This window comes from Podarcis cretensis (genome assembly GCF_951804945.1).
Source record: "Podarcis cretensis genome assembly, chromosome: 13".
NCBI classification, from domain to species: Eukaryota; Metazoa; Chordata; class Lepidosauria; order Squamata; family Lacertidae; genus Podarcis; species Podarcis cretensis.
This window is the reverse complement of record NC_137182.1, coordinates 10561763-10588712: the sequence shown is the minus strand read 5'-3', so window position 1 is coordinate 10588712 and position 26950 is coordinate 10561763. Positions and strand designations below refer to the sequence as shown.

Genomic DNA, 26950 nt, shown 5'->3' with positions numbered 1-26950 from the left:
TGACTACAAGGGAGGGGGCAGGTCAGTATCTCTTAATTGCATGAGAGGTCATAGAAAGAGGGCAGGCTGGGGTTCATAATAAATGAAGGCCCTGTATAGTCCACTCATGAAGAGGGCAGTACCCTCTAGGTGCAGAAATGCACACTGGATATGTGAAATATATTTAAATATTTATAAATGGCACTTACATAAGAAATACAAGGTGGTGTACAGATAGTAAAAATATAATAGTACAGTGATAATATTAGAAAAAAATGTCTGAAAACTGGTTGGTAACAAATGGCAAATGCCTTATAAAGTCCTGACATCCAAGTAGGCAATATCTGAATCAGTAAACAAGATTACAGTATATATTGTCAAATCAGAAATACTTCACTCACCCTAAGTGTTTGTTAACATCTGAGATGTGTACAGTCGTACCTTGGTTCTCGAACGCCTTGTTACTCAAACGTTTTGGCTACCAAACGCCGCAAACCTGGAAGTGGGTGTTTTGGTTTCTGAACATTTTTTGGAAGCCGAACATCTGACGCGGCTTCCAATTGAGTGCAGGAAGTTCCTGCAGCCAATCTGAAGCCGTACCTTGGTTTTTGAACATTTTCAGAAGTCGAACGGACTTCTGGAATGGATTCCATTCGAGAACCAAGATGCGACTGTACACAATACACAATTTAGTAATTTTTTAGTATTAGGGGTCGTGGTGTAGAATCACTATAATACAGCTATTAATGTGTTCCAGCTTCCTATACCTGTTTGACATTCTTAATATGAAACCAGAGTACATAGCAGTAATGAACTCCTGCTTGAGGTAGTTATTTCTGTTCTGAATAAACATGGCATCAGCCTTGAACATGATAAGGCTGGACTTGTCTTGTGACTATAATTGTTCAAACAAAAGCACTACCTTTTGGCTCTGGAAAGAATTGTTTGTCTAAAGGTATGGCTTATGAAAGAAATTCCACTATTACAGTGGTACCTTGGGTTAAGTACTTATTTTGTTCCGGAGGTCCGTACTTAACCTGAAACTGTTCTCAACCTGAAGCTTCACTTTAGCTAATGGGGCCTCCTGCTGCTGCCACAATGCCGGAGCATGATTTCTGTTCTCATCCTGAAGCAATGTTCTTAACCCAAGAGGTTAGAGGAGTCTGTAACTTGAAGCGTATGTAACACGAGGTACCACTGTATTAGACTACTGAGGGTTTTCCAAAGAGTTGCTCAAGAGGACTCTGAACACACTGGAGTTCAGGGATATAATTAAGAGTTATCTTTAAAAATAAGAAACTTTGTCTAAAACTATAAAATTTAGCTGAGACAAAACTCTGCTTGTGAGTAGGGCTCATTTGTTGAAGGGATGTCATGCAGCAGTGAGATTCAGGATGTGGTTTGCATAAGGTACAATGCAACTGCTTAACAATTGTGAGGATCTAGATCTACTGCAGTTCCACTTGCATTGTACTGTGAAAGTACAGTATATCCTACTTTGGTTGCAGCCCTGCTACTAATCTTTCCGTGCCTTTGCTCTTGTCCCCACTCCCCAGGGGTTGAAAAGACAAGAGATTATCTAGTGCCAATACAAATATGTGGCAAATGGGGAAGGAAATGTTTATTTATTATTTGACTTCATTTAAGAATTGTTTCCTATGAAATGTCCTAAGGCAATTTAACAAGAAAAACAATTTCTAATCCAGTGCTTGTGCAGGCTAGGATAAAAATCTCAACTTAAAAATCTTGTTAGAAAAAGGTCTGCAGTAGCTGCTGAAAAGTCAGTAGAGACAGCAGCTGCCTGATACGCAACAGAAGAGAGTTCCAAAGGTGCTGCCACATTAAACATCCCAAGTTCTACATGGTACATAGAATAAACCTCCTGATGTAAGAGTATCTGTAGGCGGTCTGGTAGATAATTGGCAGCCAGCGGAGTTCTTTCAGCAGCAGCATAACATGGTGGCAATATCTTCCCCAGTGAACAGTTGAACTGCTGCTTCCAGGCAAGCTTTGGAGGGAGCACCAGATGAAGCATATTGCAATGTCCAGGCTATTACAGTCTAGAAATGACCAAGCCAAAGCTGAAAAGGGCACTCCAAGGCGCTCTCATCACCTGGGACTGTAGGGATAGAAATGAAACCATCGGAACCCCCAGACTACCAACCTGCTCCTTCAGTGGGAGTACTGCCCCATCTGAAGCAGGGACTTGACCAATTATGGAGAATATATTAAGAAACTGCTCACCCACAGCTCCTATGTCTTGCCAGAATTCAAACTGCATTGGCCTTCATCTAGTCATCAGACTGCAGAAACTGACCCAGGTCTTGCACAGCTCCTCTCCTTGTTACAGAAAAATGAAAATCTAATGATTAATAATAATAATAATAATAATAATAATAATAATAATAATAATAATATATTTATGCCACTGGGCGGCTTCCAACAGAATATTAAAATACAATACCCTATTAAACATTAAAAGCTTCCCTAAACAGGGCTGCCTTCAGATGTCTTCTAAAAGTCTGGTAGTTGTTTTTCTTTTTGACAATGGTTTTATTTCGGTACTAATATCACCCCACAGCACAACTGTTAGGGGGCTGAATACTTAGTGATATTCTATTTAAACAACCCTGAGGATAGTGTTGAAATCATGGTAAAACTGTGCCCTCGGTGCCCATCACAGAGCTGGTTCATCAAGATACCATGGGCAGTGGTATCAAAAGGGACTGAGCTATCATCATCATCATAATTTTATTTGTATTCTCCCTTTCCATGGTTAAAACCATGCTTGCAACATGAGAATAGTTACCTAACTGCAAACATAACGAAAGCCTCAGGCAATACATAAAACACATTAAAAAGTAAACAACCAAATTGAAACAATTTCCACATAAATCATAAGGAGATATAAAGATACAAAAATTAATATCAACAACACCCACCCCCCTCAGCAAAGCACTCTAAAACAGCCCAAGAGTGTCCAACTGCTTTTCTAGCTGGAGTCAGTCAAGGCTCCACCTTCCCAGGTTAGGTGGGGAAAGGCTAGCAAGACAGGGAGCAGATCTTCAAGGACTCGCAGCCAAGATGACATAATAGAGTCACATTCCTGCTGTCGTCCTGATAAAGGACATCTCTCAGAGAGACCAAACCTGATACAGTTCCATAACCAGACCTCAACCCAGACTTAAATTGGTCTGGGTAATCTGTTTTATCCAAGAGTGCTTGTAGCTTTTCTGCCATGACCCTCTTCATTATCTTCCCCTCAAGTTGAGTGTTTATGACTGGGCAATAGTTGCCACAAAGCAATGGCTCCAAGGTCGGTTTTTTCAGTAGTAGTCATATTGCTGCCTTTTCAAGATGCCTGGGACCAGTCCCTCACACAAGAATACATTGATCCCACATAGCCATTACCAGCATATTTTAATAAGTCAAGGGGGAGGGATGTGCATGGATGGGCACATCACCAGGCTGCATGATCCCACATGTGTTATGCCTCTATTAAGAGTGGGTCAAACTATTTTGGGTTCTTTTTTGTTTGTTTGTTGGGGTTGATGTTGGTTTCCTGTCAAAAGTTGGCATTAAATCGGTCTTGGGTCTTAAAAACATGAACCCTGGAATAGTGATTTTTAGTTATGACCTGTGCATGTGTCTTCCATTTACAGATCATTAATAATCATAAGCACTTTGGATGGACGGATTGCTGCTCTAGACCCAGAGAACAGAGGTAGAAAGCAGTGGGATCTGGATGTGGGATCAGGTTCTCTTGTCTCATCTAGCCTCAGTAAACCAGAGGTAAGATAAATACAGTGTTGCATGGTTCTAAAACGTTAGTTTGTTTATTACTAGTTTAATATTGTTTTCTGTTTTCATTTAAGTTAAGATTTGCAAAAAGCTCTCTTGACTCTTGCATCTGTTGTAAGGACCAGAAAAAAACGTTATCAACTTCACTAGTATTTACTTGGATTTCAGTGTTCTAATTTTTAAAACTACTCTTTACCACACAAATGTGTCCATATAAACTCATATGTTAAATACTTGCATTGTTTTTCTGGTACCAAACACAAAATGTAGGGATATTATGGATTTGATCCTGTCCTAATCTGACTCTTTTATTTTCTAGCCAATAAATTTATTACAAAAATACATGGAAGTAAGCACCAATGAATTGTGTTGGACTTACTTCTGAGTAAGACTGTGAGGAACGCCAGGGGAGAGAGCCTGTTTCATCAATTCCTAAAGTTGGCATGGGGGGATATTATTTGTTGACTCTGATACTTTAAATTCTAAATCTATTGGGTTTCTCGGCCAAAAGGCAGCGTATAAATGAATAAAGAATACTTTCCTTCCTTATCATAGAATGCCATTGTGGCACTTCCTTCAGTTGCTTTTGCAAATCTTCCCTTTTCTGACCATTAATAGAACAAATAGGGCCATTAATGGCAGCATTAAAAAGGTCAAAGTGCTTTTCCCTGTGCCTCTCTAGGGACCTGAACATTAAGAGACTGTCAGAACTGAATGTCACACTGGTGAAAAAAGGTTTTCTGGTGTGTGTGTTTCTTTGTGGGTTTTTGGGGTATGTGTTTCTTTGTGACTGATTAGCTGCTCTTGCTGTGCAAAGGTCAGAGGGGGAAGGGTTTCTGTTGAGGCAGGTGATTAGCTGTGGGAGGAGCTTATCAGAGCTTGCAGGGCAGCAACTGAAGAAGGAGCAAAAAGGGTTTTCTGGTGTGTGTGTGTGTGTGTGTGTGTGTTTCTTTGTGGCTGATTAGCTGCTCTCCCTGTGCAAGGGTCAGAGGGGGCAGGGTTTCTGCTGAGGCAGGTGATTAGCTGTGGGAGGCGCACACAGTTTGATCCATCTTGTAGATTTAGGGGAGCTAGTCTCAAACGTTTGTTGGGGGAGACCTAGGTTTTTTTGGGGGGGGAGTTATTTGTCCTGTCTTCACGCTTTTTATGATGGAGGACCGCTGTAGCCACCCCCAACGACACGTTCTCAAGATGGAGGGTGAGGGAACAGCTGCAGTCGCCTGCGGTTCCTGCGCAATGTTTGCCATCTTGCCAAAGGTTGCAGGCAGCTTTACCTGCAGCAATTGCATGTTGATTGCCCTCTTAGAAGACAAAGTCCAGCAACTGGAGGAACGTGTAGCTACGCTCCAAAGAATTAGAGAGCTAGAGCTCTTCTTGGAAGCAACAGAGCACACCGTCTCCACCAAGGAGGAGACAGGGGACTCCCCTGAGAAGGAGGCTAGTTCACCAACACAGGAGCCAGATATATGGAGAAACGTGACTCAAAGAAGTAGGAGGCCCAGGGTTCGCTCTGATTGTTTAGAAATACACAATCGCTTTGAGGTCCTCTCCCCTAGCATGGAAGACGAAGAGCAGACTCCATTTGAGGATCTCTCCCTCATTACAGTCGATCAGGTATATGAAGACGAGCAGCAAAGTCAGTCCTCAGGGAATGTGCAGGCGTCCTTGGAAGAACCCTGACCAAACCTAAGAGGAGGCGTGTAGTGGTGATAGGGGATTCCCTACTGAGGGGAACAGAAGCAGTGATCTGTGGGCCTGACAAGATGTCTCGGGAAGTGTGCTGTCTCCCCGGCCTAAGATCCAAGATGTAACTGAACGACTGCAAGGAATCATAAAACCCACTGACAAATACCCCTTCCTCTTGGTTCATGTGGGAACCAATGACACTGCAAGCAATAGCCTCCAGAAGATCAAAAGAGACTACGAGGCTCTGGGCAGGAAATTGAAGCAATTAAATGCACAAATTGTCATCTCATCTGTCCTCCCAGTTGAACGACGTGGCCCAGGGAGAGAGGGAAAAATAGTGGAAGTGAACAGCTGGCTTCGCAAATGGTGTAAACAGGAACGGTTTGGATTCTTAGATCACGGACTGCAGTTTCTTGAAGATGGACTTCCGGCAAGCGATGGGCTGCACCTCACAACTGTTGGGAGGAATGTTTTTGCCAAAAAGCTCAGAAACCTCATCAGGAGGGCTTTAAACTGACTAATGTGGGGGAGGGAGACAGTGCTCCTGAAGGTAGGAGTCTATCAATTGATGAAGATGATCATCCAAATGTCATAGACCAAATGGAGCAAACAGCACGCAGACCTAGTGGTGGGAGGAAAAAATCCTTAAATAAGAGACACGGGGGAATGATTAATGGACTTCAATGTCTGTACACTAATGCGCAAAGCATGGGAAATAAACAAGATGAGCTTGAGCTCTTGGTACAGCAAACTAAATATGACATAATAGGCATCACTGAAACCTGGTGGGATAAGTCCCATGATTGGAATGTAATAATGGAGGGATACAATCTATTTCAGAGAAACAGACCAGACAAGAAAGAAGGAGGAGTGGCGTTATATGTCAGGGATGTGTATACCTGTGAAGAGATCCAAGATTTAGAACCTCAAAGCCAAAGTGAGAGCATTTGGGTCAAAATTAAGGGAGAGAAGAATAACAGTGACCTCATTGTGGGAGTTTACTATACAGTGGTGCCTCGCAAGACGAAATTAATTCGTTCCGCGAGTTGCTTCATCTTGCGATTTTTTTGTCTTGCGGAGCGCGGATTCCCCGGTATTAACGGCTTTAAGAAAAAGGAAGCAAACCCGCAAGACGTTTTCGTCTTGCGAAGCAAGCCCATAGGGAAATTCGTCTTGCAAAGCACCTCGAAAAATGGAAAACCCCAAGACAAACGGAGGACATAGATGATGCCTTCCTGGAACAGATGGCCAAACATGCAAAAGGAAGGGAGATAGTAGTAATGGGGGACTTCAATTACCCGGATATTTGTTGGATGTCAAACTCAGCAAAGAGCATAAGGTCAAACAGATTCCTCACTGGCCTTGTAGACAACTTCATTGTCCAGAAAGTGGGAGAAGGAACAAGAGGAACAGCCGATTTAGATCTGGTCCTAACCAATGTTGATGACCTGGTTAGTGGGGTAGAAGTGGAAGGATCATTAGGCGCGAGTGATCATGCTCTTCTGAAGTTTACTATACAGCGGAAAGGAGCAGCCAAGCATACCAGGACTCAATTTCTTGACTTTAAGAAAGCTGACTTCATAAAACTTCGGGAAGTGCTGGGTGACATCCCATGGACAGTAATACTAAAAGGAAAGGGAGTTCATGATGGCTGGGAGTTTGTTAAGAGGGAGATAGTAAAAGCACAACTTCAGGCAATACCAATGAGACGGAAACATGGAAGGTGCCTAAAGAAGCCAGGGTGGCTATCTAAAGAACTTTTAACTCAGTTAAGATTAAAAAAGGATGTGTACAAAAAATGGAAAAGGGGGGAAACCACCAAAGAGGAATTCAAACAAATAGCCAGCACGTGTAGACACAAAGTCAGAAAAGCTAAAGCACAGAATGAACTCTGGCTTGCTAGAGAGGTTAAAAGCAACAAAAAAGGCTTTTATGGGTATGTTCGTAGTAAAAGGAAGAACAAAGAAACAGTGGGGTCACTCAGAGGAGAAGATGGTGAAATGCAAACAGGGGACACAGAAAGGGCTGAACTCCTCAATGCCTTCTTTGCCTCAGTCTTCTCCGATAAAGAAAACAATGCCCGACCTGAAGAATTTGGAGCAAATGATTCAGTAGAGGAAACACAGCCCAGAATAACTAAGGCGATAGTGCAAGAATACTTGGCTAGTCTAGATGTATTCAAGTCTCCAGGGCCAGATGAACTGCATCCAAGAGTATTAAAAGAACTGGCAGATGTGATCTCAGAACCATTGGAAGTCATCTTTGAGAATTCCTGGAGAACAGGCGAAGTCCCGGCAGACTGGAGGAGGGCAAATGTTGTCCCTGTTTTCAAAAAGGGGAAAAGAGAGGACCCAAATAATTACCGCCCAGTCAGTCTGACATCAATACCAGGGAAGATTCTGGAGCAGATCATTAAGCAAACAGTCTGTGAGCACCTAGAAAGGAATGCTGTGATCACCAATAGTCAGCATGGATTTCTGAAAAATAAGTCATGTCAGACTAACCTGATCTCGTTTTTTGTCTTGGGCCCGGTCTTATTCAACATCTTTATCAACGACTTGGATGATGGACTCAAGGGCATCCTGATCAAATTTGCAGATGACACCAAACTGGGAGGGGTGGCTAACACCCCAGAGGACAGGATCACACTTCAAAACGACCTTGACAGATTAGAGAACTGGGCCAAAACAAACAAGATGAATTTTAACAGAGAGAAATGTAAAGTATTGCACTTGGGCAAAAAAAATGAGAGGCACAAATACAAGATGGGTGACACCTGGCTTGAGAGCAGTACATGTGAAAAGGATCTAGGAGTCTTGGTTGACCACAAACTTGACATGAGCCAACAGTGTGACGCGGCAGCTAAAAAAGCCAATGCAATTCTGGGCTGCATCAATAGGAGTATGGCATCTAGATCAAGGGAAGTAATAGTGCTACTGTATTCTGCTCTGGTCAGACCTCACCTGGAGTACTGTGTCCAGTTCTGGGCACCACAGTTCAAGAAGGACACTGACAAACTGGAACGTGTTTTCTGCTGCTCCAGAGAAGCGGACACGGAGCAATGGTTCCAAACTACAAGAAAAAAGATTCCACCTAAACATTAGGAAGAACTTCCTGACAGTAAGAGCTGTTCGACAGTGGAATTTGCTGCCAAGGTGTGTGGTGGAGTCTCCTTCTTTGGAGGTCTTTAAGCAGAGGCTTGACAACCATATGTCAGGAGTGCTCTGATGGTGTTTCCTGCTTGGCAGGGGGTTGGACTCGATGGCCCTTGTGGTCTCTTCCAACTCTGTGATTCTATGATTCTATGTGTCCAGAGGAGGGCAACCAAAATGGTCAAAGGCCTGGAAACGATGCCTTATGAGGAACGGCTAAGGGAGCTGGGCATGTTTAGCCTGGAGAAGAGGAGGTGAAGGGGTGATATGATAGCCATGTTCAAATATAAAAAAAGGATGTCACATAGAGGAGGGAGAAAGGTTGTTTTCTGCTGCTCCAGAGAAGCGGACACGGAGCAATGGTTCCAAACTACAAGAAAGAAGATTCCACCTAAACATTAGGAAGAACTTCCTGACAGTAAGAGCTGTTCGACAGTGGAATTTGCTGCCAAGGAGTGTGGTGGAGTCTCCTTCTTTGGAGGTCTTTAAGCAGAGGCTTGACAACCATATGTAAGGAGTGCTCTGATGGTGTTTCCTGCTTGGCAGGGGGTTGGACTCGATGGCCCTTGTGGTCTCTTCCAACTCTATGATTCTATGATTCTATGGTTGACAATCCTCCAATAAGCTAGTTAGTATCTTAATTTTGAATAGCATTGAGAGTCCATAACCCTATGGAAGAAAATATCTTTAGGCTGCATTCCTATACCAATTTGGCAGCAAAGAAACAATCGAAATATGTACTTCTAAAACACTTCATGTCTTTGAATTTTGACTATAAAATATTCTTGCATGACCTTATATATTTACATGGGAGTTGTATTGAAATCAGTGGTATTTCCCTCTGATTAAAAATCTATTTTCCATCTTGTAGAACACACTGAGCATTTTTTTAAAGGTTGTTCAGTCAGCTGAAATGCAACTTGAGTTTAACTTTTGATTAGAAATGCAGTAATATGAAGTTGTACTATATCAAAATAATTACCCATGGTTATAACAGCTGGTCTGAACTTGGAGAGAGAGAGAGAGAAAGAAAAAAAGAAAGAAAGAGAAGTATATATCTTTTGCTTAATTCTTATTCCCACACTTTAAAAAATATTAATAATTCTTGTACTTAATCTTAATTACTTAATTCTTAATCTTTCAGTTAAGATTAGTTGATACTGAGGTAAAAGACCTTTAATTAGTGATTACAACATTTTGCAGATCAAAGTAGGGAACTGAGTTGCATTCTCACCTTCCAAACCTTGTTTTTAATTCTGAATCCTTGCTTGTTCAGACTAGTTATCATAGATGCTATAGCTACTATTTCATCTTCCTGTATTGCCACACCTCTTTCTGTTCATTGTTTTATTTACTCCAGCTGGAGTAGAGGTGAAAGACTGTTGCAAGTGCTTGAAATATATTTCTAATAAAGCGTTATTGTAGACCCTGGTTCACTGGGATTGTGTTACTTATTTTCTGTATGCGTTTCTGCCCTTTGTTGCTGCTCCTTTTCTGTGGTGGCTCTCTATTTGTAGCATATTCTCCCCAGGGAGGTTCACTTGGTGCCTTCCTTACATATCTTTAGGCACCAGATGAAAACATTCCTCTTCTTCCAGGCCTTTGGCTAATTAAACAGGCCTTTTAAACTGGAGAGTGGGATATTCTTCTTGCGGAGAAGCTGATACAGTGGTGCCCCACAAGACGAATGCCTCGCAAGACGAAAAACCCGCTAGACGAAAGGGTTTTCCGTTTTTCGAGGCGCTTCACAAGACGAATTTCTCTATGGGCTTGCTTCACAAGACGAAAACGTCTTGCGAGTCTTGCGATTTTTTTCGCTTTCCCCCCCTTTTTCTTAGCTGCTAATAGCGCTGATCCGCTAAGCCGCTAATAGGGTTGCTTCACAAGAGGAAAAAACCGCAAGACGAAGAGACTCGCGGAACGGATTCTTTTCGTCTTGCGAGGCACCACTGTAAAATGTGGACTGGACGGGATAACTCTTAGGTGGACATGTAGCTGGTTGACTGTCCAAACCCAAAGAATGCTCAGTAATGGTTCCTCATCATCCTGGGGAATATGTGTCACATGGGGTCCTGCAGGGACCCATGACGGGACTCAAGGCAGCTTAAGAAGAATCCCTAAAGATTTTCTCAGGAACAGCAGAGTCCAATCTCATATCAAGCAGCTTTTGAAAGGCAAATGACCAGCCTGCCTTTCCCCTAAAGGAAGGAATCACTCTTCTCTTTCTTCCTTCCCTGCAAACATAAGTGCAGCACTGCAAAAAACAAGCCTAAGTGAAATCACAGGCTGACATGTAGACAGTGGACAGGAAGAGCGAACCCTAATTACAGGTAAATTTGTAGATTACAAATACATGCAAATAACTATACAGAAAGGTGACCAAATTCACCAGAGTACTCTGTGGGCAAGACAGGGTTAAGATTTCAAAATCTAAGGTAGCTGGAGTTAGGGTTGTTCTGACCTCCTATCTTCCGTACCTTTGCAAACTAGGTAATCAGGTGATCTACTTATTTGGTATTTTTGGCCACAAACCAATGAATCAGCAGGTGTACATTAACCAACTAAATCAACATTCCAGCACTAGACAACGTTTATCCCTAAGGGAAAAAACCAAGATCTTCTAAAGAAGCAGTGTAGGAGAACTGGAATTCTGTAGATAAGACCAAGAAAGAAGCTAATGAGTTTCAGTTGGGATATGCCCATCTTGCTCTATTTATAGGGCTTATGCCTAAACGCAGTGAAGGACACACAGATTATACATACTCCATGTTAGGCTGCCTATGAATAGCCTGTACATAAAGACAGCAGTCTGCTTATAGTTGCCACTTCAAAGCTTCCTGTAGCACTCAGTAACAAGAAGTACACCTGTATGGTATTCTGGGATGGCAGATACAAAACATCTGAACAGATATTACAGCTAAGATTATATAAATAGAAATTAGTGACAAATCACATTATGCATGAGAACAAAGAACCAACAATTTTTGAGAACATAGAAATAAAAAACTGGTTACAGTGGTACCTCAGGTTACATACGCTTCAGGTTACAGACTCCGCTAACCCAGAAATCGTGCTTCAGGTTAAAAACTTTGCTTCAGGATAAGAACAGAAATTGTGCTCTAGCGGCACGGCAGCAGCAGGAGGCCCCATTAGCTAAAGTGGTGCTTCAGGTTAAGAACAGTTTCAGGTTAAGAACGGACCTCCGGAACAAATTAAGTACTTAACCTGAGGTACCACTGTATACTGCTTTAGAACATTCTAAATAGGGATATTGCTGCCATGTATAATTTAAAAAGTTCACCTGGAATCTCCCAGCTGAAAACCCAGACTATAAATTGGAGGGCTCAAAGGTCTTGAGGAAGGATTGTGATAGCAGAAATCAATGCCAGTGGAGACAATTCAGAGTTCAGGAAGTAAAGTGAAGTTAAAACCAGACTCTTCTGGTTGATGTATGCATAAGTCAAGTGATGAGATCACCACATGCTCCAGAAAGATTGGGAGCATGGGCTCCCAGTGGAATTAGGAAGAGGCTCAAATAATGTGTACTATCATGTGGAAGTAGAAAGGGATTTCATGGGAGGCTGTAAGAATCAGCAAAGGCATGTAAGTTAGGTAAAGAAATGACATCACCCCCTTCTTCCTTTTTGCTTAAAGCATTATCTCATCTAATGCAAGAATGAGTCACCCAGGCAGTCATGTCCAATTATCTTGATACAAAGGATGTAGGGTATCACAAGGTACTTACACATGCCTTGTGAACTGTCAATTTAAGTCATCATTTGTTCAACTTCACTGAACAGAAATCATTATAATTCTGTCTTATATTTAATTCATATAGTCAAGTGCTTTTCTGTTTTGATATGAAATGAGGCTGCCCCAAAATAAGAAAGCTGTTCTACATACTCAGGGAATTCTTTGTCCATGCACAATGAAAAATATTCGTTTCTGTTTTTTTAAATCTGAACATCCAAGAACGTAGATGGCAGTTTAAGCAGAGATTTTAAAAAGGAAGTCACTCACACCACTATCTAAGATAGATGGAACTTCCCAGTTCCTTTAGACCGGGGTAGCCAACTCCCATCAGTCCCAAGCAGCATGGCCAGTTTAGAGGGATGATGGAAGCTGTAGTCCAGCAACTTTAGGAGGGCTCCACCTTGGCTACCCCTGCTTTAGACACTGTTAACAACTCTCTCTCCTAGGGAACAGTTGCTGGAAGAGGCCAAGATCAGCGTCGGAAACTGATATATAAGCTAATTGGCAAATGGTGCCTTAATCCTAGGTTACAGTCGCTACAATGGAATGTCCAGGTGCCTTTACTGCAGCAAACTTTATTATTAAATCTCAAAGCGGTTTACAGGTTTACAACACATTAAAACATCAAATATAACAATACAGAACAAATTCAAGCTTCAAGGAAAATATTTCAGATGCTTCTCTAAGTGAGATTTTCTTTCCCCATATTTATTTACCTACTAAATTTATATAGCTGCCCCATAGCAGAAGGACTCCAGGAAGGCAGTGTGGTGTAGTGGTTAGTGTGTCAGACTAGAACCTGGCAGATCAGCATTCAAATCCTCACTCACTCATGAAGATCATAGGGTGACATTGGGCCAGTCACAGCCCCCCTAACCTAGCTAGCCTCCAGAGCAGGAGAAAACAAGTATGTTCCACCCTCCATGTGACAGCCCTTTAGATATTTGATGACTATCTTATCTCTGCTCAGTTTCCTCTTTCCCCTCAACCGTGCCTCATAAGGCTTGATTTCAAGACCCTTGATCATCTTGGCTGCTCTCCTTTGCACACATTCTAGCTTGTCAATACCCTTCTTAATTAGTGTTGCCCAGAACTGAACACAGTGCTCCAGGTGTGGTTGGACCATGGCAGAATAGAATGGGACTATTACTTCCTTTGTTCAATACACTATACTTCTGTTGATGCAGCCTAGAATAGCATTAGTTTTGTTTTGTTTTGTTGGCTTCTTGTTTTGTTGGGTTCTTGCTGCATCACACTGTTAACTTGTTTTAAGCTTGTTGTCTACTAAGGCTCCCTAGATCCTTTTCACATGAACTACTGGCAAGTCAGGTGTCTCCATGTTAAATTTGTGCAGTGGGTTCTTCTTCTCTATGTGTAGAACCTTATATTTGTCCCTATTTGAATTTGTTTTGTTAGTTTGAGAGCAGTTCTCCAATCTGTTATGGTCATATTGAATCCTGATTTCTGTCTTCAGTGGCACTGACTACCCCTCCCAGTTTGGTGCCATCTGCAAATTTGATGAGCACCCTCTCAATACATTCATCAGTGTCATTTATAAAGATGTTGAACAACATGGGGAGAGGTAAAATATGAATAAATATTCCCTCCTCCTCTGGGTGCCTCTGCAAAATGAATGGTGTCAGAGAGGCTCACCTAGCAGCTATTTTGCGTGGCAAGCCCCCTCCCCCTTGGAAATAAAGACACAGGACATGGTGTTTAAGGTTAATGGGCGGAAAAGGCCACAACTTCATTGATTGCAGGAATTGAGCGGTATTGGCTTAGGCATTGGTCCTATCGGCTAACCGGCTTCAGCCCAATTGCATGAAGGCCGGTGAGGGTTAACCACCAATGGGGGGAGTCTTGCTGATGTACATCAACTAGGAGCTCCCCCGGGGTCACCGCTTGGGGGCGTGCCTTAGGCTCCACACCTCCATAGGCTTCGGACAGGGCAATGCGCCCCCCCCCGAATCCTTTACCGGACTACCCTTTGCTTTGGGGGAAGGTGATGGCACTTCCTCCCCCTCATTTGCATAACAATACCCCTACCAATGCCTAACCGCCAATGCCGAGAAGTTGTAACGATTTGCTACGAGGTAGGCGAAAAACCAAATGGCTGGTGCCAATTTGCCAAGTGGAAAAAATTCCTACCAGGCCCCTTGACGGTGACCAAACAAAGTCCATAGCAAGGTCAGAGCAGAAACTAAGGGCGGGCGGGGTGAGAAACCGAGTCAGCTGGAACAGGAAAGAGTGGGTTTCCTCAGGCCCGCCAGCCATAAATAACCTAGGCCACACCTCCCTGGCCAGCTGATTGGCTGAACAGGGAGATGACGCGCCCGAGAATTCCCTCGTTCTCGCGGGGGCTGGGAATCTCCAGCTCGGAAGTGGCTTTGTCTTGTGGGTGGGCTTTTCAGTCCTAAAAGATGTTTAGGGCATTGTGATTCTGCACTATTGTTTTTTCCATTTCTAATTTTCCATTGGTTTTATTCTGCTGCTTTTTTTATTTATTCTGCTTTAATTTTTGTTTGCTTTATTTGTTTGCTAAATAGTGTTAACTGTTACTGTAAACTGCCTAAAGAACACTTGTTGAGTGGTATGTAAATAAATATTGAGAATGTCTATGCATATAAAAGCTATTGCAGATTCCAATACACAACACACAAACTGGCATATCCATCCATGCCAAGCTAAAGGTGGAGGAAGTAGCTAAAAATGAATATTCACAATTTACAGTAGACATGTAAAATGTATAGTAGACATGTAAAAGACAAACTGTGAAGATTAAGCTACAAATTGTTATTGCATTGTTCCCCACATTTGATACAAAATATGTTTGTGTCTTGGTTGCCATTATATGTATTTCTGTTCTAATGCTTTGTAGGTATTTGGGAATAAGATGATAATTCCTTCCTTGGATGGGGACCTTTTTCAATGGGATCGTGACAGAGAAAGCATGGAAGCTGTCCCTTTCACTGTGGAATCTCTTCTCGAATCATCATACAAATTTGGAGATGATGTTGTCCTGGTTGGAGGAAAGTCCTTGACAACATATGGGCTGAGCTCGTATTCAGGAAAGGTAAAAAGGTTCTTACTGATGATAGACTTTTTCTTACATATTTGCAAGAGAGCACATCGAAATACATCATGTGCTCAGCGCCAGATACGACTGACCCATTTTACTTCTGGCTATCAGCTGCATACTCTTAATAGAAGCTGTATGTATATGGAAATTTACCAATTTCCCAGGAAGATATTCTCACTTAGCTCAGATGGAGCATGGTAAGCTTCACTGAAATTGATGAGGCTACTTATGCACTTACTGCTTAAAGATGATTTCTTATGGAATAACCCATATGGAACCAGGGTTATTGTAGTAGCATTTCTTGCCCTTGTGCTTCCCTAGTATCATACCACTAGAATCCTCTGAGCAGGAGGGGAGGGCTGAGTGTTGCTCAGGGGTCTTGCACAAGGAAGTGGGGCTGAGCTGTTTCCCTGTACCACAGCTCACTCCACTCAGCAGGAGTTGAGGGAGAAGGGAAGAGGAGGTGGGAAAGCCAGCTTACACCTGCTCCTTTTGCTGGCAGATGTCTGGATCCGACTTACTCTTTTCATATTTCACATAAGGCCTCAGTTTTAATCTCACATACAAGGTGGATTTAGGCAAGCTATTCTCTCTCTGAATTTCAGTGCTATGTGTAATATAGAGTAATAACATTGACCCACCTTGCAAGTTTTTTAGGTCTTACAGAGGTTAGCTTATCTTTACAAATTTATATTCTGCTTCCAAGCTGTATTTTATTTTTTGTTTTATATTTTTAAAACTCTTTACAGTCCTTTAATTCAATAAGCCACCAGGGGGCAGGGTGGTTTTTTAAATTTATTACTTGCCTTTCATCCTTGGGCCTCAGGATAAGTTACAACAATTTAAAATACAACATTAAAAGAAGCTTAAAGTGACCTACAGCCAGAAAAATAGAGTGACTCCTTAAAATTGACATCATTGGTTTCAAAGGCAAGGGAAAAGAGGTATGTCTTCAGCATTCACCGAAAACTGTACAGTGAAGTTGCCAGACACACCACTATTGAGAGGGTGCTCCACAAGCTTGGGGATGCCACAGAGAATGCAGTCTCCCAGAGTACAACCACCAACTGCCAATCTTAACAGCTTAGTCCAGGCATAGGCAAACACGGCCCTCCAGCTCTTTGGGGACTACAATTACCATCATCCCTGGCCACTGGTCCTGTTAGCTAGGGATGATGGGAGTTGTAGTCCCAAAACAGCTGGAGGGCCAAGTTTGGCCATCAGTGGCCAAGAGGGTCTGTAGCAAAGAAGGCAGTTTTTCAAATATTTGGGGCCTAAATTATTTAGGGCTTTAAAAAGGTAGCTTGAGCGCCTTGAATTGTGCTAGCAACCAATGCAGCTGTTTTAAAACAGGATTATGTGCAGTCTAAAGGAACTCCAGCCAGTAATTGGCTGTTTCAATTTGGACCAATTGAGATTTCTGAGTTGCCTTCAAGGGCAGCCCCATGTAGAGCACATTGCACATCCAGTACGATAGAAACCCAATGATAGCATTAAAATAGTAGCTCTCTCCAACTTCCGTGCATTTAAACATAGCAACAATAATCGCCTATGTGATGGGCATAGCATGTTTTTAATGCTAAGTATAATTTAGTGAATTTTTATATTAGTTTGCAACTTTTCATCAGTATTGTTTTGCGTATGAAATCCATTTTTACATCTCTGGGTACAAATATATTGGGAAGGTGAGAGCAAAATGGAATAGAGTCACACTTTTTGTATGATTAGTAAATAGAAGGATATACTGAAAAAGTTATGTCTGATCCTTTAAGACTTCTTTTTCTTGTTCAGGTGAAGTACATCTGCTCTGCCATGGGCTGCCGTCGCTGGGATGAAGACGAGATGGAACAGGAAGATATTCTTCTTTTACATCGAACTCAGAAAACTGTTCGTGCTGTTGGGCCCCGCAGCGGCAATGAGAAGTATGGACACGCATAGTACAGTGGTGCCCCGCAAGACGAACACTTCGCAAGACGGAAAACCCGCTAGACGAAAGGGTTTTCCGTTTTGGAGGCACTTCGCAAAACAAATTTCCCTATGGGCTTGCTTCGCAAGACGAAAATGTCTTGCAAGTTCCTGCGGGGGTTTTTCCCTCCCCCCCCCTTTTTCCTAAGCCCTAAGTCGCTTATCAGCTGATCTGCTAAAAGCCGCTAAACCGCTAATAGCGCTAATCTGCTAAGCTGTCAATGGGCTTGCTTCGCAAGACGAAAAAACCGCTATACGAAGAGCCTCACGGAACGGATTAATTTCATCTTGCGAGGCACCACTGTATATGAGATTTGTAAATAATTTCTGCAGTGGAAGGTGCATTGTCAGATTGCTGTCCTTTGAAGAGTTCAAGTTCTTTCTTACTCCAACAATTTAGAAGGAGTCTGACGCATCTAGTTTTTATGAAGATGCTTGAATCTGCTCTCTCTTTCCTTTACCCAGCAGACATTGAATTCTGATAGATTTTACTATTTTCACAACAATGTAGTAACTAGGAAAAGGTTTGCCCAGTATCCTGATGTATTTTGCAGGTACCAGGCTGGGAGGAACTGGAGGGATACGCTGCCTGCATTGATGTCCTAAGGCAGTGGTGGGGGACTGAATCTTGATGATGGTGTCAGGTGAATGGCACTTTACAAATTTCAAAGGAGGTTGCTGTAACTGTATTCACATAATAGCAACCTCCTTTGAAGACGCAGAGAAGCTGTTTGTTTTCAAACGTGCTTTGGCCTTGGGCTTGCCGATCGGAAGGTCGATGGTTCGAATCCCTGCAATGGGGTGAGCTCCCATTGCTTGGTCCCTGCTCCTGCCAACCTAGCAGTTCGAAAGCACGTCAAAGTGCAAGTAGATAAATAGGTACCGATCCGGCGGGAAGGTAAACGGCGTTTCCGTGTGTTGCTCTGGTTTCGCCAGTAGCGGCTTAGTCCTGCTGGCCACATGACCCGGAAAAACTGTCTGCGGATAAACGCCAGCTCCCTCCGCCAGTAAAGCGAGATGAGCACCGCAACCCCACAGTCGCTTGCAACTGGACATAACTGTCAGGGGTCCTTTACCTTTACCTTTGGCGCAAAAGTACTGCTTTCCCCTTCCTTTATCAACCACCCAGTCTGTGGATAATATTTGTGTGAAGTCAAAAGCTTGTGTACTGTGTTAGGAGATAACATGCTTTATTACTACAGTGCAAAATAGGCTTACATTACTTTAGAAATACCATGTTGTTTCCTTTTACATATTATAAAAACTGGATTGATTTGCAGTCACGGTCGTCGTCTTCTCTTTTTTTGACTTAAAGGTGGAATTTTAGTGTTGGTCACTTTGAACTGCGCTATGTTCCAGACACTGAAAAGAGAATGGGATTTCTTGAAGGCAATTTGAAACCAAATCTAAACAAAGAAGATTCTAAAATAATTTCAGATGTGGAAGAGCAGGAGGCTGTAATGAAGGATACAGTGATAAAGGTCTCAGTAGCTGACTGGAAGGTGATGGCATTTAATAAGCAGGGAGGACATCTGGAATGGGAATACCAGGTACTATGGATGATAACATTTTGACGCTTTCTAGAAATATTACAGCATTGCCAAAAATACCTTGCATCTTTCTGGAATTTGAGGCTTGTTTTTTAATGTTTTGCTTTGGTAATATGTTCACTTTTTGAGTTCATGAAAAGCTGTGCTCTTAAAAGATTTGATATTACAGAGAAAATGCATTGAACTGACTTTCAAATATTCATACTTTATCTGCAGTTTTGCACACCTGTTGCTTCTGCCTGGCTGGTTAAGGATGGCAAGGTAATTCCAATTAGCCTCTTTGATGACACAAGCTACACCTCCAATAGTGATGTCTTAGAAGATGAAGAAGACATAGTGGAAGCTGCTCGAGGAGCTACGGAGTCCAGTGTCTATTTAGGTACAGCACCAACTTTCAACACATGACATAGTCTTTGCATTGTCCAAACCCTTAGTGGGCAGATTCTTGATTTTTCTTTTCTTTTTAGGTGGGTATAATTAATTTAAGCGTTTCAGCAAAAGCCAAAGAACAACATGGTAGAAATCCAAAGTATTGTATGTTTTGCTTTGGCAGTGGAATATTTGTTGCATCAGTGCATTGTTCTTGACACAAAAGCCATGCATCAATATGAACAGTGCATTTTCATCCTGATCCTGTGCATGTTTACTCAGAAGTAAATTCTGTTTAATTCAGTGGGATCTCATTTCTAGTAAGTGTTGGGGGTTAAGTATGACCTTAGCTTGTTATTGCAACTGGAGTTACTAAGCAATGTAAAGTACTGTCCCATTACATGCACAAATAGTATGATTTTAACTAAATCCACAAATAGAGAGTAGTTTGATTAGAATAGGCCTTTTCTCTGTTGTCGATGAATTGCTGATAAGACTTAATGTTTGCCATAGACTTGAAGTCTTATAAAGTATCTGTCCTTCACTCGCTCTTATTTTCCAGAGTTCCCCTACTCCTTCTGTGGGTGGGTTTCATTCTTTCTAGTGAATTGAAATTGCTTTCCCCCACCACCAGCCCCAAAGACCAGGTCGGGGAACAGCGGGAAGGCAGCGCTCCGCCTCCCCGCTGTCCCTCGAGCTTGTGGGGCTGGTGGTGGGGAGAAGCGCTGCTTTTCCCCAACACCAGCTTCCAAACCAGGTCGGGGAACAGCGGGAAGGCGGCGCTCCACCTCCCCGCTGTCCCTCGAGCTTGTGGTGGGGAGTAGCATTGCTTTCCCTCACCGCCAGCCTCCAAACCAGGTCGGGTTTGGAGGCTGCTATCCGCAAGTCTTGGGAGCCTGGTGGGAACTCCCGCCCGGCTCCCAAGGCTTGCGGATAGCTTCCTGAAGCCTGGAGAGCGATAGGGGTCGGTGCGCACCGACTCCTCTCGCTCTCCAGGCTTCAGCGAAAGCCTGCATTCGCTCCATAGGACACACACACATTTCCCCTTCATTTTTGTAGGTGAAAAAGTGCCTAGATTTTGTTGTAACTAACTTCTTGACCATCATTCAAAATTCATTTGGCCTTGGGCTGAAGCATGCAATATTGCAGTAGTGTTTACTTGCATTCTCAGAGCTCTTGAATCATGAAGTTGTGAGCTCACCGATTGTCCTTTTTTGGAAGAGGATGACATCCTGTATAGGGTGGTTCCTTCCAGTTGGTTTTTTTGGGGATTTAACAACTAAGGCAAGTGGAATCTCCAGAGTTTACTTCAGTTTTATACTTCTGCAGATTTTCTTGCTTAAAAGCTGCATAGAGCAAGAATGTTAAATAGTTGCTAGGTTATGAAAATGATTTCATTTCTTAATTAGTTTATTGCACAGTACATGTTTCAGATTCCTAGGTACCGTATTTTTCCGTGTATAAGACTAGGTTTTCACCTAAAAAGTAATGTCAATAATTAGGGGGCTTCTTATACTCTGGACCATCTCCCCCCTCTTTTCTTAAATTTGAGTCCCACAAAATGGGGGGGTATCTTAAACATGGGGGCATCTTATAGAAGGAAAAATACGGTAGGTGTATGTAATAATATCATCTTACAATGTAGGAAATGCATCTTTTGCATTGCTCTAGAATTCACACATTTGTATTCTCTTCCCCTCTATTCTTAAAGGTGCACACAAGTAAAATGATAATCCCTGAGATAAATAATGATCTGTGGTTTATTATGCAGGAATGTACAAAGGCCAGCTGTACCTTCAGTCATCAGTCAGAATTTCTGACAAGTTCCCAACCAACCCTAAAGCTTTGGAGTCCAGAAATGATAATGCTGTTATCCCTTTGCCTGTAATCAAGTGGAAACCATTGATTCGTAAGTGATGTTCCTTATCTTTTTTTCAGATTGGAAGTTGATAGGCCATAAAATTGATAGAGAGTTTTATTACTGTTTTCGAAAGTATATCTTGAACATAGTTGACACGAGATGTCTGATTACTGATGGTGGGGTGTCACGAAACTGCACTCCGAGTGGATTCAAGTGTTTCGTTGAAACTAACTCAAAGCTTTACATCAAGTGTGGAACCTTTGGCCCTCCAGACATTGCTCTACTATGACAACTCCCATCAGCACCAGCAGGCTTGGCCAATGGCCAAGAATGATGGGAGTTGTAGTCCAGCAACATCTATAGCGTCACATGCTCCCCACACTTGCTTTACATAGAAGCTACATTTGTCGGAATACTTGTAAATATTTTAAGGCATGACACAGCATGGCATATTATTTTCTAACCTTGTTTACATTTAGAGTGGTGGGAGGGAATGAAAGCACTGAAAAAGTGCCGGGAATTTCTGAAAGGTTTTATGCATGCAGGAATGCTCATTCAAATGTGTGAAACAGACTCACTCTGAAAATTATGCATTGTTTCTAGATTCTCCTTCGAGAACTCCTGTGCTGGTGGGATCAGATGAGTTTGACAAATGTCTCAGCAATGACAAGTTTTCTCATGAGGAATACAGTAATGGTGCCCTTTCTGTCCTGCAGTATCCCTATGGTGTGTGTGAGCTATGCTTTGTTTTCATCCATGGTTATGATAGGTGAAACCCCTAGCTCCTTTTTATACTTACAGTAACAAAACCTAGTTAAAATAAATCATGGTATCTGTGGAACCCTAATTGTTAGCCTCTAAATAAATTGAGATGGCTGTCTTCTGAATACGGTGGTACCTCGAGTTACATACGCTTCAGCTTACAGACTCCGCTAACTCAGAAATAGTACCTTGGGTTAAGAACTTTGCTTCAGGATGAGAACAGAAATCGCACAGCAGCAGGAGGCCCCATTAGCTAAAGTGGTGCTTCAGGTTAAGAACAGTTTCAGGATAAGAACGGACCTCCAGAACGAATTAAGTTCTTAACCCGAGATACCACTGTACTGGAAGAGTTTGTCAGCCCTATAGAGAACCTCAGCCCAAGGAAGCTTTCTGCATCGTTCTTGAAGAGCAGCCATTGCAAAACCCATCTTGAAAGGAAGAAGAGCCATGAGGAAAGGCCACACATTCAATCCCTAGTATCTCCAGTTAGGGCTAGCAGAGACCTGAAATCCTGGAAAGCCACTGCCATTTAGCATAGACCAAGTGTGGGGAACTGTTAGCCCTCCAGATGTTGCAGAACTACAATTCCCATCATGCTTGCTGGTTGTAGCTCAGAAACATACAGAGGGGCCAAAGATTCCCCACACTTTATGTAGGCTGTACTGAGCCAAATGGATCAATGGTTTGACTTGGTAGCTTTCTATGAGATTTCAAAAATCTTCTAGTATGGTATAGAGCAGGTATAGTATGGTATAGTATGGCCAGAGGATTGGAGAAGATCAGTCTACATCCCAATCCCAAAGAAGGGAAGTGCCAAAGAATGCTCCAACTACCACACAATTGCACTCATTTCACACACTAGCAAGGTTATGCTTAAAATTCTACAAGGAAGGCTTAAGCAGTATGTGGACCAAGAACTCTCAGAAATGCAAGCTGGATTTAGAAAAGGCAGAGGAACCAGAGACCAAATTGCAAACATGCACTGGATTATGGAGAAAGCTAGAGAGTTCCAGAAAGACATCTACTTCTGCTTCATTGACTATGCAAAAGCCTTTGACTGTGTCGACCACAGCAAACTATGGCAAGTTCTTAAAGAAATGGGAGTGCCTGATCACCTCATCTGTCTCCTGAAAAATCTCTATGTGGGACAAGAAGCTACAGTTAGAACTGGATATGGAACAACTGATTGGTTCAAAATTGGGAAAGGAGTACGGCAAGGCTGTATATTGTCCCCCTGCTTATTTAACTTATATGCAGAATTCATCATGCGAAAGGCTGGGCTGGATGAATCCCAAGCTGGAATTAAGATCACCGGAAGAAATATCAACAACCTCAGATATGCAGATGACACAACCTAGATGGCAGAAAGTGAGGAGGAATTAAAGAACCTTTTAATGAGGGTGAAAGAGGAGAGCGCAAAATATGGTCTGAAGCTCAACATCAAAAAAACGAAGATCATGGCCACTGGTCCCATCACCTCCTGGCAAATAGAAGGGGAAGAAATGGAGGCAGTGAGAGATTTTACTTTCTTGGGATCCATGATCACTGCAGATGGTGACAGCAGTCACGAAATTAAAAGACGCCTGCTCCTTGGGAGAAAGGCGATTGGCAAACCTAGACAGCATCTTAAAAAGCAGAGACATCACCTTACCAACAATGGTCCGTATAGTTAAAGCCATGGTTTTCCCAGTCGTGATGTATGGAAGTGAGAGCTGGACCATAAAGAAGGCTGATCGCCGAAGAATTGATGCTTTTGAATTATGGTGCTGGAAGAGACTCTTGAGAGTCCCATGGACTGCAAGAAGATCAAACCTCTCCATTCTTAAGGAAATCAGCCCTGAGTGCTCACTGGAAGGACAGATCCTGAAGCTGACGCTCCAATACTTTGGCCACCTCATGAGAAGAGAAGACTCCCTGGAAAAGACCCTGATGCTGGGAAAGATGGAGGGCACAAGGAGAAGGGGACGACAGAGGACGAGATGATTGGACAGTGTTCTTGAAGCTACAAACATGAATCTGACCAAGCTGCGGGAGGCAGTGGAAGACAGGGGTGCCTGGCGTTCTCTGGTCCATGGGATCACGAAGAGTCGGACACGACTAAACGACTAAACAACAGAGCAGGGGTGGCCAGTTTTCAAGAGATTGTGATCTACTTTCAGAATTAAAAACTGGCAGTGATCTACCCCCTTTTTGGGGGGGTTCAGCTCAAAGTTGTGGAGCTTTTTGGGACGGAAAGCCGCATTTTTTTGGGGGGGGGTTCAGCTCAGAGTTGTTGAGCTTTTTTCAGGGAGGAGGAAAGCCCCATTTTTAAAAGGGGTTTAAAAAGCCGCTTTTTTTGTGGGGATAGTTCCCTTTTAGGGGGTGTTAAAGACAGGGGGGGGTTAAATTCACTCACAAAAAGATTGTTATGGATCAGAACAGCAGCAGAGAGAAAGCTCTGTCGTCCCTTACAGAGATCATACAACAATGGAGGGCAGGGCGAGGGGGCGTGGCAGGAGTCAGTTTTAGCAACGCTAAGGAAAGGGAGCCAGAGATCGACTGTGATCTACCAAAACCTCACTGGGATCTACCAGTAGATCACGATCGACCTCTTGGACATCACTGGTATAGTGAGTCACTGTTCAAGGACAAAATATCAAAATTCTCACTGGATTTGCCTAAAGTTGGACATGTTCTTTAGATTCTAGCCAGTGTCTTTGGCCACTACATGGGTTTTTCACTGGTCAACAACATTTGAAAGGGGGAATTTTATTTATCGAAAGATTAGTACTACCTGGTGGTTTGTAGATTTACGAAAACATTCTTATACCCTTTGTTCATATTTTAAAATATATAGATAATGGTTATTTTTTGCCCTACTACACTCGAGAGAGGCACAGACGAAGCACCCAGATCACCGTGAGATTTGCTGACATGAACTATCCACAAAACATCCGCAAAAAAGATCCAGTTCTACTTCTGCACTGGTGGAAAGAAATCATTAGCACCATCATATTATGCATTGTGGCCACAACTTTTATTGTGCGTAGACTTTTCCACCCGCATGTTCGCAATCGAGTAAGTAGAGTGAATCGATTCTTGAAGTGTAACTGCATGTTTTCCCTTCTGAGGCTTTTCATGTTTTAGATTACATTTATTCAAGTAATGAAATGCAGCACTTACGAACTTGATATGAGCTTGCTTTTGTTTCATCTAAATCATTAGGTTGTCATAAGAACTGACTGCTAGATTGTCTCAGGCACTTGTCCTGATCATTACTTTTAACAGAAATTTATACAACCAGGTAGTTATATCTGGAGCAAGAACTTCCCTTTGAAGCTGTGCTTTGAAGCTTCCACATTGCAGTTGAGTTGCAATGATCATGTTTTCGCAGTTCTAAATGTAGTGAACTTTTCACTTTCCTCTTTTCTAATTATCTGAGAAACGGTTGTACAGCATCTAGAGTTTGAGGCAGTTTATAAATGATATAATGTTGTTCCAGGTGTCAAGCATGTGGCAATTGCCATGTGCAGTTACGATTTACCCGAGATTGTGAATGATGACACCACTCCCTCGGTGCCTATCCCATCTTGCAGCTTAGTTACTTTTAATTATTTAAAGATTTTCAAGGCTTCAACAATCCTCTGCTGTGTCACTACAGAGTGGAAAAGCTCATCTAGTACAGTGGTGCCTCGCAAGACGAAATTAATTCGTTCCGCAAGTTTTTTCGTCTTGCGAAGCACGGACTTTGGAAAAGCTTCAAAAATACCAAAGTCTTCAAAAACCTCAAAAAAGGCTACCACACCGCGTGCTATGAGTTGCTCCTCGAAGTGAATGCACGGTTTGAAGAAAAAGGAAACAAACTTGCAAGACAAGGGAAACAAACTTGCAAGATGTTTCCGTCTTGCGAAGCAAGCCCATAGGGAAATCCGTCTTGCGAAGCAACTCAAAAAAACGAAAAACGCTTTCGTTTTGCGAGTTTTCCGTCTTTTGAGGCATTCGTCTTGCGAGGTACCACTGTATTAGAAGGGTGTGGGAAAATGTTGTTGGCAAATACAGTGGTGCCCCGCAAGACGAACGCCTCGCAAGACGGAAAACCCGCTAGACGAAAGGGTTTTCCGTTTTGGAGGCGCTTCGCAAAATGAATTTCCCTATGGGCTTGCTTCGCAAGACGAAAATGTCTTGCAAGTTTTTCTGACTTTTCCTCCCTTTCCCCCCCTTTTTCTAAGCTGCTAAGCCGCTTATCAGCTGATCCACTAAGCCGATAAGCCGCTAAAAGCCGCTAATCCGCTAAGCCGTCAATGGGCTTGGTTTGCAAGACGAAAAAACCGCTAGACGAAGTGACTCGCGGAACGGATTCTTTTCGTCTTGCAAGGCACCACTGTATTGCTTTGTCCTCAAAGCAACTCCGTTCCATGTCATGCAGGAAGTTACTGTTACCAAAAACAACCTCCAAATGTTAGCTTATGAAAATCATGTGCTTTCTCTCTCCCCTCCCCCAATTTTTGTGTGTGGTGGCCAGGATGTAGCACTACCTTTTAAATTTTGTTCTTCCATCCTTGTCAATAAAGTTAGTATTGAGCTGCCTCAGTTATAAACAATCTGTTCCTATCTCAGCAGCGGAAGGAGTCTGAAACTCAGTGTCAGACAGACAGTAAATATGAACCTGCAGTTGGACAGGCTAAAGAGAACAGCTGGGGCGACTTTCAGAACTCTGGATATGTGTCAAGGTAAAAGCAATTACTTTTCTATCCCTCTCTTCTGTGCACCATTCGGAATGTAATGGACTTGCACTCTTTCTGAGTCCCTCTTTCCAAAAGCAATTCCCCTTCTCCATAAAACTCAACAAGCCATCCCTCAAACTCAGGGGAGCTTTAAAAGCAGCCTCCTGCTTAGCACAAGGTACAGTTTTTAAGAGGAAATAAGTGGAAAGTGTATGTTGTATGCCTCCTGTTGTTGTGGCTCTGAAACGTGGGGTGGGTGCTGTTGGAGGCTTACCTACTGTCAGGGAACT

The 26950-nt window shown here is 42.7% G+C and overlaps 1 protein-coding gene across 2 annotated transcripts in view; it reads left to right on the top strand.

Moving 5' to 3' along the window:
* EIF2AK3 (eukaryotic translation initiation factor 2 alpha kinase 3) overlaps window positions 1-26950 on the top strand; it is a 46941-nt gene that overhangs the window by 4729 nt on the left and 15262 nt on the right. Inside the window, exons 2-10 of one of the 2 annotated variants that reach the window (XM_079949323.1) lie at window positions 3642-3771; window positions 15250-15444; window positions 17242-17372; window positions 18731-18965; window positions 19182-19344; window positions 21106-21243; window positions 21799-21921; window positions 24794-25014; window positions 26557-26666. In XM_079949323.1, the coding sequence (XP_079805449.1) occupies window positions 3642-3771; window positions 15250-15444; window positions 17242-17372; window positions 18731-18965; window positions 19182-19344; window positions 21106-21243; window positions 21799-21921; window positions 24794-25014; window positions 26557-26666 (1446 nt within the window). Of the gene's footprint in view, window positions 1-3641; window positions 3772-15249; window positions 15445-17241; window positions 17373-18730; window positions 18966-19181; window positions 19345-21105; window positions 21244-21798; window positions 21922-24793; window positions 25015-26553; window positions 26667-26950 lie in introns of both variants that reach the window. The other variant, XM_079949322.1, reaches the window with a different exon arrangement.